The following is a 17,139-nucleotide window of genomic DNA, read 5'->3' on the forward strand; positions in this document are numbered from 1 at the left end:
GGGGGGGGGGAACGCCTTCTATAGAGATCAGCGATGGGGGGGGGGAACGCCTTCTATAGAGATCAGCGATGGGGGGGGGAACGCCTTCTATAGAGATCAGCGATGGGGGGGGGAACGCCTTCTATAGAGATCAGCGATGGGGGGGGGAACGCCTTCTATAGAGATCAGCGATGGGGGGGGGGAACGCCTTCTATAGAGATCAGCGATGGGGGGGGGGGGGAACGCCTTCTATAGAGATCAGCGATGGGGGGGGGGAACACCTTCTATAGAGATCAGCGATGGGGGGGGGGGAACGCCTTCTATAGAGATCAGCGATGGGGGGGGGGGGAAACGCCTTCTATAGAGATCAGCGATGGGGGGGGGGGGGAAACGCCTTCTATAGAGATCAGCGATGGGGGGGGAACGCCTTCTATAGAGATCAGCGATGGGGGGGGGGGGGGAAACGCCTTCTATAGAGATCAGCGATGGGGGGGGGGGAAACGCCTTCTATAGAGATCAGCGATGGGGGGGGGGGAACGCCTTCTATAGAGATCAGCGATGGGGGGGGGGGGGAACGCCTTCTATAGAGATCAGCGATGGGGGGGGGGGGGAACACCTTCTATAGAGATCAGCGATGGGGGGGGGGGGGGGAACGCCTTCTATAGAGATCAGCGATGGGGGGGGGGAACGCCTTCTATAGAGATCAGCGATGGGGGGGGGGGGAAACGCCTTCTATAGAGATCAGCGATGGGGGGGGGGGAAACGCCTTCTATAGAGATCAGCGATGGGGGGGGGGGGGAAACGCCTTCTATAGAGATCAGCGATGGGGGGGGGGGAAACGCCTTCTATAGAGATCAGCGATGGGGGGGGGACCCTTATATAGAGATCAGCGATGGGGGGGGGGGGCCTTATATATAGATCAGCGATGAGGGGGGGGGGGGGGGACGCCTTATATAGAGATCAGCGATGGGGGGGGGGGGGGGGGGACGCCTTATATAGAGATCAGCCATAGAACAGTGTGGTGAATCTGTGGTGAGGTGATGTGGAGGAAGTTGCGGTGTACGGAAGATGTACAGTAGTGATATGAAGAGAAATTCTGATCATCAGACACCATGAATAGTGGGTATCACCCCTCCCCTTCCATATCATGTAATGGGGGGTGTCACCATGCCTGCTCTGTGTGCATTGTGCACCCCTCCCCTCATGCCCGCACTCACACGATCCACATGCCGGTGATGGTGAAGGCGGGCAGGGTGATGGGTAGGATGACCCAGCCGGGCATCTTGGACAGAGGCATCCGGAAGGCGCGGCGTGTCCCGGCTGTGTGCGGCTCTCAGCTGAGGAGGGGGCGGCGGGCTCCCGGGAAGGAGAGCGGTCCAGGTGGGGGTTTCTCCCAATAGCTCCACAAAACTTTCAGCCGCTCCTCTCCCATAGCCCAGGATACAGCTCAGCGCTGGCGGCTTCCACCGGCACGGACTCTCTCCTCATGTAGTGCAGGCGGCACCGACATCTAATTCCAAGAGCGGACACTGAGCGGAGTCCCCCGGACTGGCAGACACTCAGCGCCTCCACTTCACACACTCTGCTCCAATCTCCCAAACAGTGTGTGTGAGGGGAGGGACCGCCCCGCCCGGCCCCGTGTGTGTGTGAGGGGAGGGACCGCCCCGCGCGTGTGTTTGTGTGATGGGAGGGACCGCCCCCGTGTATGTGAGGGGAGGGGTCCGCCCCGAAGAGAGAGAGAGCAGGGAGGAGTGTTAGGCCCCGCCCACACCGTGGTGAGGGGGAGCACGTGTGTGCTGTGAGGAGAAGTGTCATATCCCCCCTCCTCTCTGTGTACACAGCTCTCACCTATCATGGAGGGGGGGGGGGGGGGGGGGGGGTAAATAGATAACCAGAACCTTCTGTGGAGGAGTGAGTGTGATAATAAGGTCGGCAGTACCCCTCTGTGATCAAAGGGGGTTCTCTTCCTGGGAAATTAGACAGGTTTTAAACCTTCAGTATTATTTTTTAACCACCTCAGCCCCTGAAGGATTTACCCCCTTTAATGACCAGGCTATTATTTGCGCTTCAGCACCTCGTTACTTTAACTGACAATTGCGCGGTCGTGCGACATTGTACCAAAACAAAGTCCTTTTTTTCCCCACAAATAGAGCTTTCTTGGTGGTATATGATCACCTCCTTTTTTTATTTTATTTTCTTGTTATAAACAAAAAAAGAATGACAATTTTGAAAAAAAACAAAACAATATTTTTTACTTTCTGCTATAATACATATCCAAAAAAGATAAAAAAAATCTTTATTCATCAGTTTAGGCCGATATGTGTTCTACATATTTTTGGTAAAAAAAAAAAAAAAATCCCAATAAGCGTATATTGATTGGTTTGCACAATAGTTATAGCATCTACAAAATAGGGAATAGTTTTATGGTATTTTTATTTATTTTAATTTTTTTTTTTTACTATCCGCGATCTGCGACATTGCGGTGGACAGATCGGACCACTAACTGACATTTTTAACACTTTTTTGGGAACCAGTGACATTATTACAGTGATCAGTGCTAAAAATATGTACTGACATTGTACTAATGACACAGGCAAGGAAGGGGTTAGCATTAGGGGCTATCAAGGGGTTAAATGTGTTCCCTGTTTGTGTTTTATTACTGTATATGATTCACTCCCTTAGTTTTACACATTATATTTATTTGTTGTGATTTATAGAGCCTCATAGTCCGTCGGACTTTCCGAACGAGCTACTTGCCCACACACGGCACTTTTACAGCGGACTAATACGGTGTACTAAGTCCGCCCTACTTTTGAAATGAACGGACTCGCCCACACACACGGAGGAAAGTCCGCTCATTTTGTGCGAGTCTCCAGGTAGGCGGGGCCCGCGAAGGAGACGTCGCAGGTCCCGCCACCTGGTATGGACTTAAAGGGGAACCCCCACGCCGAAAAAAATCGGCGTGGGGTCCCCCCAGGTCCACATCAGACCCTTGTCCGAGCACGCTACCCGGCAGGCCAGGAAAGGGGGGGGACAAGCGAGCGCCCCCCCTCCTGAGCCGTACCAGGCCGCGTGCCCTCAACATGGGGGGTGCCTCTGGGAAGGGGGGGCCGCACGGCCCCCCACCCCAAAGCACCTTGTCCCCATGTTGATGAGGACAAGGGCCTCTTCCCGACAACCCTGGCCGTTGGTTGTCGGGGTCTGCGGACGGGGGGCTTATCGGAATCTGGGAGACCCCTTTAATAAGGGGGCCCCCAGATACCGGCCCCCCACCCTATGTGAATGAGTATGGGGTACAATGTACCCCTACCCATTCACCTGTAAAATAAAGTACAAAAAAACACAACACACAAGATAAAATAGTTTATTGCACAGCTCCGGGGGTCTTCGGGGGTCTTCTCGCCGGACTACTCCACTATCTTCTTCTAGCTCTTTTGCTAGCGGAGGAGCCCCGGCTTTCTTCCTCGCCGCTGCCCTCTTCTTCCGACTCTTCGGTCTTCTGTCGCCGCCGCCGGCTTCCGTTCTTCTTCTTCTCCTTCTTCTCCTGGAGATGTTGACTCGACGCTCTCTCCGGCCACAATGCCAGGGACGCGCTGCGCGGCGACTTATATAGGGACAAGGGGCGGGGTCATCGGTTGATGTCGCATGGTGACCCCGCCGCCTTACGATGTTACAGTCCTGGAGGATGCTGGGACTGTCGCCATGTGACATCAACCCATGTGACATCAACCGATGACCCCGCCCCTTGTCCCTATATAAGTCGCCGCGCAGCGCGTCCCTGGCATTGCGGCCGGAGAGAGCGTCGAGTCAACATCTCCAGGAGAAGAAGAAGAAGAACGTAAGGCGGCGGCGGCGACAGAAGACCGGGCCACCGCCTGTAAAAGAGCTATAAGAAGGCGCGGTGGCTCGGCAGAAGAACCGAAGAGGGGACAAGACCCCCGAAGTCGGAAGAAGAGGCCGGCGGCGAGGAAGAAAGCCGGGCTCCTCCGCTAGTAAAAGAGCTAGAAGAAGATAGCGGAGGAGTCCGGCGAGAAGACCCCCGAAGACGGAAGACCCCTGGAGCTGTGCAATAAACTATTTTATCTTGTGTGTTGTGTTTTTTTTTGTACTTTATTTTACAGGTGAATGGGTAGGGGTATATTGTACCCCATACTCATTCACATAGAGTGGGGGGCCAGTATCCGGGGCCCCCTTATTAAAGGGGCTCCGGGATTCCGATAAGCCCCCCGGCCGCAGACCCCGACAACCAATGGCCAGGTTTGTCGGGAAGAGGCCTTAACATGGGGACAAGGTGCTTTGGGGTGGGGGGGCCGCGCGGCCCCCCCTTCCCCAAGGCACCCCCCATGTTGAGGGCACGCGGCCTGGTATGGCTCAGGAGGGGGGGCACTCGCTCACCCCCCCCCTTTCCTGGCCGGCCGGGTAACGTGCTCGGACAAGGGTCTGATGTGGACCTTGGGGGACCCCCACGACGATTTTTTTCGGCGTTGGGGTTCCCCTTTAAGTCCATACCAGGTGGCGGGGCCAGCGACATCTCCTTCGCGGGCCCCGCCTACCTGGAGACCCGCTCGAAATGAGTGGACTTTTCTCCGGGCGGGAAAAGTCCATTAATTTCAAAAGTACGGCGGACTGGCACACACACGGCCGGATTGTCCGCCGAAATGCGAGTCCGGCGGGAAGATTGGAGTGCAAAATTACTTTCTAAGTCCGCCGTACTTTCGGGTCAAAAAAGTATGCCGGAGGCTACACACTGGGGGATTGTCCGGCGGACTTGAGTTTGCCGAACTTTTCCACCCGATTGTTTGATCGTGTGTACGCGGCATTAGTGTGATCGTTTAAAGAGCATTATTGGGGAGCGCTGTGCCATTTATACACATTTTTTATCATTGCCCACAAATATATAGAACACTATTAGGTATTCAGCAGCAGATCTTAACGTAATATATCAATCAGAATATGTCCTCATGCACACGGACGTTTTTACAGCCACTTTTTTGAGCGTTTTTTGCAGCTTAAAAACACCTGTCCATGTTAGTCTATGGCTTCATGCCCACCTAGGCGTTTTTGAGCTGCAAATGGCCTAGGCGTTTTTAAGCTGTAAAAAAAAGCCAGGACCAGTGCGTTCACTGAAGCAGAGCTAGAGCTGTAAAAATTCGAATCACAGGAAAACGTGGTAAAAATCGTGTTTTTAATGCCAATTTTTCCAGGCATCGGAGCTAGCTTTGCAGCCAGTTTTTTTAAACGTTCGTGTGCATGAAGATTATATGTATCTTTTCTGGTTATTATTATTATAGCACTATTTTTTTGCTAGTAGCGCAGGGGATCATTTACTTACTAACATTCTATTCATAAAATTTCAATTTCCACAGCAGCCTCATTCTTTATTTTCCATGTATTATGATTTGAATATTGAGGGGGGGTTGCTGAGCTCTAATCAGGATTATTTGTAGAGGGGTTATATATCAGTTAACCCCATCTGCTAGAGGTGGAGACCAGGGGAGCCAAACCCCACATCTGTTGGCCGTATTTATAGTATGTAACCAGCAAGGCTTTTTTTCTCAGAAAATAGTTGCAGGTACTCCCCCCCTTGTCTCCGCCCCTACCCACCTCCTAGCACCCTGCCTTGGTCCCACCACCTACCAACTTCCCAGTACCACCCCTTTTAGAGGAGTGTTTTTTGTGTTAAGTAATTTGTTAATGATAACAAGAAAAGCAGTAAAATAGATGCCCTGCAGCCAGCAACAATAGATCCCCCAACAACAATAGATCCCCATGCAGCTAACAAGTATATATCCCCCAAGCAACAATAGATTTCCCGCAACAATATACCTTCACCCAACAACAGTAGCCAAAGTATCATTTTGTGGTGTTAAAGCAGAGTTCCACCCAAAAGTGAAACTTCCGCTTTAAGGACTCCTAACCCCCTTACATGCCACATTTGGGGGGGGGGGGGGATGCCTAGTTTTGACAGGTCCTCAGCTTCCAAGGCGTCCCAACAGGTCATGTTTTCAGGATTTCCATTATTTTGCATAGGGGAATTGATCAGTTGCACTGCCTTAGTAATTACCACCGCTGTTTCATCTAAGGGAAATCCTGAAAACATGACCTGTTGGGGCGCCTTGAGGACTGGAGTTGAGAAACACTGGTCTAGGCAACTCCTCCTCTCCCCCTCCCTCCCTGCAATCTTCTGGGACATGTCAAAGTCCCAGAAGATTGCTCGGCCATTCAGGACAGCAATCTTGTGGGACACGTCACAATCTTCCCTGACGAACAACCACAATGCATTGCTCCGCCGCACAGTGCATTGAAAGCCCTGATTGGCTGAAGCAATGAAAGCTTCACCCAATCAGGGCACAGAGCACTGTCAGAGCCATGATTGGACGCTGTCATGATGACTGTATCCAATCATGGCTTATTGCTCTTAATCCTGCCCCACACTATAAAAGTATTCTTTCCATAGCGGTCATTGGTAGTGTGATAGCAGCATGGAGAGAGATAGAACAGGTCTCTGTTCAGTGCTATTAGACAGTGTGCTATAGTGTGCTATTCTGATTCTATTGTCAGTGTTGAGTGTAAGTTTACTGTGTATCTAAGGATAGTTCAGTGTGAGTGTAGTGAGGCCATACAGCTTTACATTAGTGTGAATGTAGGGATAGATCAGTCAGTGCGAGTGTAGTGCGACCATTTATCCTTACATTAGTGTGAATGTAGAGATAGTTCCGTCAGTGTGAGTGTAGTGACCGTTTAACACAGTATATTATGTTACAAAGTACATTTCTGTACGCTTAACGCAGTAAATTTCAGTTGCGTTACTGCAAGTTTAACGCTGTACAGTTCAGTGCATTACTGCAAGTTTAACGCTGCATAGTTCTGTGCGTTACTGCAAGTTTAACACCATATATTTCATTGCGCTACTGCAAGTTTAATGGCGTATATTTCATTGCGTTATTGCAAGTTTAATGATGTCAATTTTATTGCGTTACTGCAAGTTTAACGATGTCAATTTTATTGCGTTACTGCAAATTTAATGCCATATAGGTCTGTGCGTTACTGCAAGTTTAAAGCCATATACTTCATTGTGTTACTGCAAGTTTAATGCCATATATTTAATTGCCTTACTGCACTGGACCTGCATCATCAGGCATGGAGGAGTCAGCAGAGTTATTTGATCACAGCGTCAGCCACTTGCTCCTTGACGATGCACAGCCATTACTCGATTCAAATATTAGTTCTGAGGTTGAGGAAGGCAGGAACATGAGCCTACTGAAAGGGGAGAACACTGGTTCACAAATTGGCATTCATGTTCCCCCAGCTGCAGTGCATTGCCAAGTTGTCTCCAGTGGTAATGAGGATGGAGGAGATGATGATGAGGTCACTGACTCGCCTTGGGTGCCAGATAGAGCAGAGCAGGAAAATGAACAAAGCAGCCATCATGGAAGAGTAGAGAGCAGCTATCCTATTCCATCACATTGTGCTGTTATCTCCCAGTCCATTTCCCACAGCTCAGCTGTCTGGGACTTTTTTTTAGTACATGGGCAGCCGATTGCACTGTTGCTATTTGCAAACTTTGTCTCAAGCACATCAAACGTGGCAAAAACACCAACCATTTGGGTACCACATGCTTGACAAAACATTTAACCTCACACCACTCAGCCCGTTGTCAAGAGCACCTAAAAGCCACACAAGTCTGTCCCTCCTCCTTACTCACCTCAGTCTGTACCTGCTATACCTCCTGGCCTCTCAGCAGCCTCTACTGACAGGGATGATTGTATAGCGCAGGGTGTGCCAGGTACTTGCAGCACATCTGCCAGCAGCACACCACCAGCTGTAGACTATAGCCGGCAAATTTCTCTGCCCCATCTTCTGCAGTGGAAAAAAACTACAGTCCCTGCCACCCACATGCCCAGAGTCTAAATGCAAGCTTGTCAAAGCTGCTGGCTCTACAACTTCTGTCTTTCCACCTGGTGGATTCTGCCCCTTATGTGAATTTGCAGAATTTGCTGTACCACAATGGCAGGTTCCCAGTCGCTATTTCTTTTCATGTAAAGCCATTCCAGCTCTCTACCATCACATGGAAGGCAAGGTTGTAGCATCGTTGGGCAAGGCAGTCAGCCGCAAAGTCCACTTTACTGCTGAAATGTGGTCCAGCAAGCATGGGCAGGGGCGATATATTTAGTTCACAGCACACTGGATAACTCTGCTTGCAACTCGGAAGGATGCAGGACAGGGCTCAGAAGGATGGGATGCAACTCAGAAAGGATTCCACCATGTCTCTATACAGCTGGTGATGATTACAGATTTGTTAGCTCTACCCCTTCCTCCTCCTCCTCCATTCCCTCTTCTGCTGAATTGTCCTATGAACATCAAGTACCCCCTAAGCTATTCAATGAGTCAGGCTAAAAGGTGCCATGCAGTGCTTCAGCTGGTGTGTCTAGGGGACAGGAACCACACCAGAGCAGAGATTCTTGCAGCTCTGCAGGGACAGACCCAGAGGTGGTTCACACCACTCCAGCTGGAGCCAGGAATGGTGGTGTGTGATAATGGCACAAACCTCTTGTCTGCCTTTAGACAGGGAAAGTTGACACATGTGCCATGCCTGGCACATGTCCTCAATTTGGTGGTGCAGCATTTCCTAAATAGGTAACCAGGGTTGGAAGATCTACTAAAGCAGGCAAGAAGAGTCTGTAGCCATTTTAGACAGTCATACACAGCCAGTGCTCGGTTGGCTGAAATTCAGCGGGAATTCCACCTGCCCCTAAAATGCCTGATTTGTGACATGCCCACCAGATGGAACTCGACTTTGGCAATGCTGCAGCGGCTGCACATGCATTAGAGGGCCGTCAAAGAGTACTTGAGTGAGTATGGCACAACGACAAGCTCATGCTCGCTCAGCTTTTTTTTCCCCATGCCAATGGCTGCTCATAAAGGATGCATACACTGTACTGTCACCATTAGGCCACAAGGATGGTGAGCCGTGACAATGCATGCACCAGTGACACAATCCCTGTTGTATACCTGCTGGAGCAGACTGCGTGGTATTATGGACAGGACTAGGGATGAGCTTCGTGTTCGAGTCGAACATATACGTTCGACTCGAACATCGGCTGTTCGATCGTTCGGCGAATTCCGAACGTTATGGGCCGTTCGCGCCAAATTCGTGTGGCGCTCACGGCCCACAATGCAGTGCGATGGCGCAGTGCATTGCTGGCTCATGATTGGCCAAGCATGCACTGTGACCCCGCATGCTTGGCCAATCACAGCGCCGGCAGCGAGGAGAGCCATGATTGGCCACAGGCAGGATGCTCTGATGATGATACTCAGCTAGAGGAAGGCAGTAGCGTGAATGCAGAGAGAGGGGATGCTCAAGAAGGACAGCAATCTGGCAGTCATGTTCCACAAGCTGCAGCATACTGCCATGTTTGCTACAGCGATGAAGAGGGAGGGGATGATGAGGGCACTGACTCCACATGGGTGCCTGGTAGGAGAGAGGAGGAGGAGGAGGAGGCACATGTCCAAAGAGGCAGGATGCCCTCCGGGGGCCAGCTTAGGGGCAGCACACCGACTGAATCACACCGCAGAGCTCCGCCTGTGCAGGGCGCTGCCTCTGCGCGTTATTCTAAAAGTTCTTTGGTGTGGGCCTTTTTTGAGACGAGTGCATCAGATCGCACCGCTGCTATTTGCAACATATGTCTCAAGCGTATCTCGCGTGGCCAAAACATCAGCCACTTGGGCACCACATGCTTGACCAGACATATGTTGACCTGCCATGCAGCTCGTTGGCAAGCGTACCTCAAAGACCCACACCAAAGAACAAAGCGGACCTCTCCTTGCTCCTCATCAGCTGGCATTTCCAACCCCACTAGACCTTCAGTCCTCTCTGAAACCTGCTTTGAGAGGAATGAAGGTGTAGAATTAGGTGTGTCACAGCCAAGTGCTTCCGGGCACTCTGCTAGCAGTACACCCACGTCCGATTATAGCAGGCAAATGTCCCTGCCCCAGCTGCTGGACCGGCGAAAGAAGTTCATTCCCAGCCATCCACATGCCCAGCGGTTGAATGCTAGCTTGGCTAAATTGCTAGCACTTCAACTGCTGCCTTTTCAGTTGGTAGACTCGGCCCCCTTCCGTGAGTTTGTACAATGTGCGGTTCCTCAGTGGCAGGTCCCCCTTTTTTTCACGGAAGGCGATTCCGGCTCTCTACCGGCATGTGGAAGGCAATGTCCTTGCCTCGCTGGACAGGGCGGTCAGCAGTAAGGTGCATATTACCGCTGACTCATGGTCCAGCAGGCATGGACAGGGACGTTACCTGTCTTTCACGGCCCATTGAGTCACTCTTCTGGCAGCTGGGAAGGATGCAGGACAAGGTGCAGTAGTGTTGGAGGTTGTTCCGCCACCACGCCTCCAAAATGCTACTATTGGTTGTGACACACCTCTCTCCTCCACCCCTCCTCTTCTTCTTACTCCATGGCCTCTTCCAGTGCTCTGTCCTCAGAACCAGCGGTGCTCCGTAGGCGATGCCATTCCGTGCTTGCGCTGGTTTGTTTGGGGGACAGGAGCCACACTGAGGCGGATGTTTTGTCAGCTCTGCAGGGGCAGGCCGAGAGGTGGTTGACGCCATGCCAGCTTAAGCCAGGAATGGTGGTTTGCGACAATGGCACCAACCTCCTCTCCGCCCTCCGACAGGGACAACTGACCCATGTGCCCTGTGTAGCTCACGTCCTTAACCTGGTGGTGCAGCGGTTCTTGGGCAGGTACCCGGGCTTACAGGATGTCCTGAAGCAGGCCAGGAAAGTCTGTGTGCATTTCCGCCGATCATTTAATGCCTGTGCTCGGCTGGCTGAGCTCCAAAAGGAGTTGAACCTGCCCAAGAACCGCCTTATATGTGACATGCCCACCAGGTGGAACTCAACGTTGACCATGCTGCAGCGGCTGCACACGCAGCAGAGGGCCATCAATGAGTACCTGTGTGACTACGGCACCAGGACAGGGTCAGGGGAGCTCGTTTTTTTCTCACCACGTCAGTGGGGCATGATCAGGGATGCATGCACTGTCCTGTCACCATTTGAGGAGGCCACAAGGATGGTGAGCAGTGACAGTGCATGCATCAGTGACACTGTACCTCTTGTCCACCTCTTGGAGCATATGCTGCGTGGAATAATGGACAGGGCACTTGAGGCAGAACAGAGGCAGGAAGAGGAGGACTTCCTTGCCTCTCAAGGCCCCCTTTATCCAGACAGTGTTCCTGCTGTGCCACCCATCACACAGGAAGAGGATGAGGAGGAGGAAGAGGAGGAGGAAGAGGAGGAGGAAGAGGAGGAGGAGGATGATTGTGTCAGCATGGAGGTGGAGGCTGGCACTCAGCATCAGCAGCAGCAGCAGTCTTGTAGGGATGATTTACAGTCCCAAGAAACCCGTGGACTTGTACGTGGCTGGGAGGAGGTAGCTGGGGATCATGTTGTCCTTAGTGACCCAGAGGACTCCAGACCGAATGCCTCAGCTAACCTACACTGCATGGCCTCCCTGATCCTGCAAAGCCTGCGGAAGGATCCTCATATTCTTCGGATCAAGGAGAGGGACCATTACTGGCTGGCCACTCTCCTTGATCCACGGTACAAGGGTAAGGTTGCCAACCTTATCTTGCCATTGCAGAGGGAGCAGAGGATGAGACATCTCCAGGAGGCCTTGCAAAAAGGTCTGTGCAACGCGTTCCCAGAGACTGGGAGGTTACAAACTCCTGGTCCTGGACAACGTGTTGCTGAGGCATTGGTCAGAAGGAGCGGTGGAGAAGGTGGCCGTCTGACTGATGCTTTCAGACAATTTTTTAGTCCGCAGCCCCAAGGTATGATCGGTTCCAGCAACCATCGCCAGCATCTGATTTACATGGTGCAGGAATACCTAGGGGCAAGGTCAGACTTGGACACCTTTCCCACCGAAAATCCTCTGGCTTACTGGGTCTTGGGGATGGATCACTGGCCAGAGCTTGCACAGTATGCAATTGAGCTACTGGCCTGTCCTGCATCCAGCGTTTTTTCGGAACGCACCTTCAGTGCTGCTGGTGGCTTTGTTACCGATCACAAGGTGCGCCTGTCCACTGAATCAGTTGATCGACTGACCTTCATCAAGATGAATCAGTCTTGGATCACCCACAGCTACCAAGCACCTGAAGCTGATGTAACCGAATAATTTTTTTTTAAATATCACATCCCTTCAAGACTGCCTATGCTGATGCTGAGTGACTGTCCTGTTATGTTGATTGTCTATCCTCTTCCTCCTCCGCTGATATGTTGGAAGAACATTTCTGGTTCTGGGTGATGCCATCAGCCCAATTTTCTGCCCCTGTTTAACAGGGGCGTTTAATTACAATTTTTGATGCAATGCTTTGCAGCAGGGCTAATTCCTGCAATAAAACTAGAGTATATGGGAGAGGTTGCAGTGTGGTGGCACCAGCACCAGTGCCTAAGGCCCAATTTTTCTGCCCCTGTTTAACAGGGGCGTTTAATTACAATTTTTGATGCAATACTTTGTAGCAGGGCTAATTCCTGCAATAAAACTAGAGTATATGGGAGAGGTTGCAGTGTGGTGGCACCAGCACCAGTGCCTAAGGCCCAATTTATCTGCCCCTGTTTAACAGGGACATGTAATTACAATTCTTGATATAATATTTCACAGGAGGGCCCGTTCCTGTGCCCACCCAGAGTAACTGTGAGGACTTATAGTGTTGTGGCACCAGCACCACAACCACCAAAGGTCAATTTTTCTACCACTGTTCAACAATGGCATGCAATTACAATTCTTGATATAATCGTTCACAGCAGGGGGCTCCAGCGCCCACCAAGAGTCACTTTGAGGGCTTACAATCTTGTGGCAAAACCAACACCTTGTTCCGCCATTTCTGCAGAGCATATAGGGCAGGCCCCTACTTTCAAACATCCAACTTACAAACATCTCCTACTTGCAAACGGAAGGAGACAAAAGCAAGTGAGATGAAAAAAGATGGACGAAAAAACAAATTATACAGGGGTGATAACCCTTCCCTATGTTTTCCAAAAAGCTTAAAAATAGTTTTTTTGACTGGAGCTACACTTTAAAAATGTACCCGTTGAAAATTACAAACAGATTCAACTTAACACAACAAACCTACACAGTCCCTGTCTTGTTTGCACCGCCTGTATACTGCTGTTCTGAGTATATAGGGCCTGGGGGCCACACGCATTTCCTTTTTTTAATATGGGTACGGGGTTCCCCTTAATATGCGTACAAGACCCAAAGGGGCTGGTAATGGGCAGGGAGGGCTACCCATGCCATTTTTCTCAATGATTTTCAACCATATTGCAGGAACCAGATATAACATTAAAACCGCAAGCAGTTTTAAATGATGTTAATTCCGTTTAATGTCATTTTGTGCAGGGACTGTTCTAAACATGGGAAACATGTGGCACTTCACAGGCATACTACAGACACCCCCCAGGCACGATATTTAAAGGAATATTTCCCTTTTTTTTTCACTTTAATCGTCATTAAAATCAGTGCTCCCGCCAAAACGGCCATTTTTTAAAACATTTTAGGCATTGACCCATGTCCCCTGGGGCAGGAGCCAGGTCCCCAAATCCTTTTTAGGACAGCATCTTGCATATTAGCCGTTAAAATTAGCACTTTTAATTTCGAACGTTCGAGTCCCATAGACTTCAATGGGGTTCTAAAGTTTGTACGAATTTAGGATCCGTTCGAAAGTTCTGGTGCGAACCAAACCGGGGGGGGGGGGGGGTGTTCGGCTCCTCCCTAGACAGGACACTCAAAGAAGAGCAGCAGGACAAAGAGGAGGACTTCCTTTCCTCTCAAGGCTTAGTTTATGCAGACACCATTGTTCCTATGCCACAGAACACACAAGAGAAGAGAGAAGAGAAGGAGGAGGATTCTGGCAGTTTTCGGAGGCATTGAAGCAGAGGAAGACAGTAAGAGACGGTTTTCCATCCCCAGAACACTTGGGTGTAGTATGTGGCTGGGAGAGAGCAGTGGGGATGCACACAACACAACATGATGCCAGTAATAGTCTCTGCATGGGACATGGCTGCCTGTGCCCTGTGTGAATGAGCCTTAAATGAGGCCCAAGGATGCATTTCACTGTCCTATAATCATCATCATTAGCTTAATGATAATCTGTCACTACCCAAGGCATCACAAGGAATGATAAATATCACTTGAAGATAAAGCTGAATTGTTTCTAGGGGTCAGGTAAGCTGTACAGGGCCCCAATGATTTCTAACAGTGGCCCTGTATATGAGGGTCGATGATTCAGAAGATTTGAGGACAAATCAACAATCCAGAAAACAATGGCAACATTCTAACAAAAACAATAGCTGAGGACCAATAGTAATGGAAGACACAGACCTAATAATTGAACTGGTATCTCTAGACAATCTAAATACTTGGGATATCTACAGGCAAAACATTTATAAAAAAGTAATTAAACAAATTTAAGGCTGGGTGCAGACCAGTGCGAATTGGATGTGGATTTCACCGCATCCAATTCACGTCGGCAGATTGGGACCGGCTCTCTATGGATCCGGTTCACACATCTCGGCAGTGGCTTCGGTGTGAATTGCACAGGAGTCCTGTGCATTTTCTGATCCATTTCAGGTCCAAATTCAGAGGAAAATTTGGGCTGAAATTGGACCTGAAACTGTGAATGGAGACACTTCTGACCACAAAAATCAGACAGATTCTGTGGTCGGAATGTCCGACTGTGTGTACAGGGCATAACACTAATGCCCTGTACACACGAGCAGATTTTCTGTCGGGAAAAACTTGGATGGTTTTTCTGACGGAATTCCACTCAAGCTTGGCTTGCATACACACGGTCGCACAAAAGTTCACTGAACTTTCGACCGTCAAGAACGAGGTGACGTACAACACTATGACGAGCCAAGAAAATGAAGTTCAATGCTTCCTAGCATGTGTCAAATTGTTTACGAGCATGCGTAGGAATTTTGCACGTCGGAATTTGTACAGACGATCGGAATTACCAATTGGAATTTTTTCCAACTGAAAAATTGAGATCCTGCTCTCAATCTTTTGCTAGTGGGAATTCGGCCAGCAAAAGTTCGATGGAGCATACGCACGGTGGTATTTTTTGACCAAAAGCTCTTAATGGTCTTTTGTTGGCCGAATTTCCGATCAAGTGTACGGGGCATAACTATTGTTAAAAAGGTGATCCTTCCCCCTCCTCCTATCTATGCTGCCTACCCTCTGTAAAAAAAAGATCTGTATGCTTTTCTTTTTTGGGCCCACTCTGGTGCGGTCATGTGATCCTGCTTCTTTGGCTCACCTGTGTCGTGAGCGAGGGCTGCAGGGGAGAAGAGGGTGTGCCAACAATGGCTGGAGTTTGGGAGCCTATTGGTAATTTCAGAATTCTCAGCCATTGTCAAGAGCTCCATTAGACAGGGGAGCAGGACCTGCAGGATCACATGATCAGACAGGACTGAAAAAAGGTACAGATCTTTTTTTACAGAGGGTAGGCAGCATAGGTAGGAGGAGGGGGAAGGAACACATTTTTAACAATAGTTAGTGGTAGGCTTTAGTTCTTCTTTAAAGCAGAACTCAACTGATGAAGAAATTTCCTCCCCTGCCTCTCTTCTGTGCTGCCATCTTACAAAATCCAATGTGTGCACAGATATGCCCCCACTTCCTGCCCTTTATTTGGGACCTGGCTGGGACCAGCAGTGCACAAGTTCTGGCAGGTGAGCACTACGGCTCTCTGCAGCATTTGTGCAGGCAGGTAGGCAAGATACATAGGAGAGGGGGGAGGGAACATCTTTAATAATAATTAGCATTAAGCTCAGTGTTGCCAACCTACTAGATTGAAATTTACTGACACAACACCCAAAATTTACTGGCACAGCCACGTTTTTACTGGCATTTCCAAAAGTTACAAAATTACAGTTTTAGGTGCAAATGAGAGTATTTAAGTTACAAACAAATACAATATGCAATTAGCAATATGATTTAAAGTAGATAAGGAAAAAAACATATTTCTTATTTTATTTTGGATATAGTAAGTAAGTAGCTCATGGACAGGACTCAGGAGGGAAAGAAATTAGAATGGGCGCACACACACACACATAAAATTGCCTCTCACAGTGACACTGACAGCAGTGTGCAACAGCACAGATGATGATGACACCTCACTGACATGACACATCCCCTCCTGAGTCACAGTGACAGTCTCTCTCCAAGCCAAGCGTTCCCTCCAGTCCACTCCAGTCTATACAGCACTGACGGTCCCGGGCCCAGCTTGCCTTGCTCCCATACCGCAGACCCGCAAGCGAGGCTCTGGCCGCTCTGCTTGGCTCCATTGCACCATGACATCACATGACATGCTCAGGCACTGCCTCCGCCAGAGCCGCCGATCACACTGTAGCAGGCATTGGCATGGTCTCAGCCAACTCCAGACCAAGTCGAGCGCAACAGCCATATTTTTTACTGGCAACCTTTTACTTTTACTGGCATTTACTGGCAGAAGAAAATTGCCTGTTTTTTACTGGCTGCCAGTAAAAATACTGACGGTTGGCATCACTGATTATGTTTTTCTTTCACTTTATTATAAATATTCATTAAATTTCAGATTTAAAAGTGAACCTGTGACTTTTAATCCCGCATGGAACAACACCCAGTGTCTGAGTGGGCAAGCACCACCATTGTCACATGCTCCCCATACCTGTAAGCCCACGTATACACGGTCGGAGATTTTGCCAACCAAATCCGTCGGATTTTGCCCGTCGGATTTAGTCCGACGGATTTTGTCCGAAACTGTTGCATACACACGGTCGGGCCAAGTTGGCGAAAAATCCGATCTTTCAGAACGTGATGACGTAATTTCATTACGATGGGACTACATTCAGGCTAGTAGCCAATAGCTTTGATGTAGGAATTTGATCTGAGCATGCGTGGCACTTGGTCCGATGAAAATGCTCTACACATGATCGGATTAGGTCCGTCCGGCCCAGTTGGTCGGGAAATATTTCCAACATGTTGGAAAATTGGGTCGGACGGAGATTCGGACGGAATCAGTCCGATGCATACCACACACAGTCGGATTATCCGACGACACGGTCCGATAAGACTCATTCCGACAGATTCTCCGACCGTGTGTACAAGGGCTAAGAATCG

At 49.7% G+C, this 17,139-nt stretch overlaps 1 protein-coding gene across 2 annotated transcripts in view; it reads right to left on the reverse strand.

The window, feature by feature from the left end:
• Positions 1-1,604, reverse strand: part of LOC143930290 (transmembrane protein 150A-like) — a 236,192-nt gene extending 234,588 nt beyond the window's left edge. Inside the window, exon 1 of one of the 2 annotated variants that reach the window (XM_077454485.1) lies at positions 1,197-1,604. In XM_077454485.1, the coding sequence (XP_077310611.1) occupies positions 1,197-1,276 (80 nt within the window). In that variant the 5' untranslated portion in view covers positions 1,277-1,604. The remainder of the gene's footprint in view (positions 1-1,196) is intronic. The other variant, XM_077454484.1, reaches the window with a different exon arrangement.
• Positions 1,605-17,139: the final 15,535 nt, after the last annotated feature.

The sequence above is a fragment of the Lithobates pipiens genome, unplaced genomic scaffold (assembly GCF_037356315.1).
Source record: "Lithobates pipiens isolate NorthernLeopardFrog02 unplaced genomic scaffold, aLitPip1_a1.2 Scaffold_25, whole genome shotgun sequence".
In the NCBI taxonomy this organism is placed as follows: domain Eukaryota; kingdom Metazoa; phylum Chordata; class Amphibia; order Anura; family Ranidae; genus Lithobates; species Lithobates pipiens.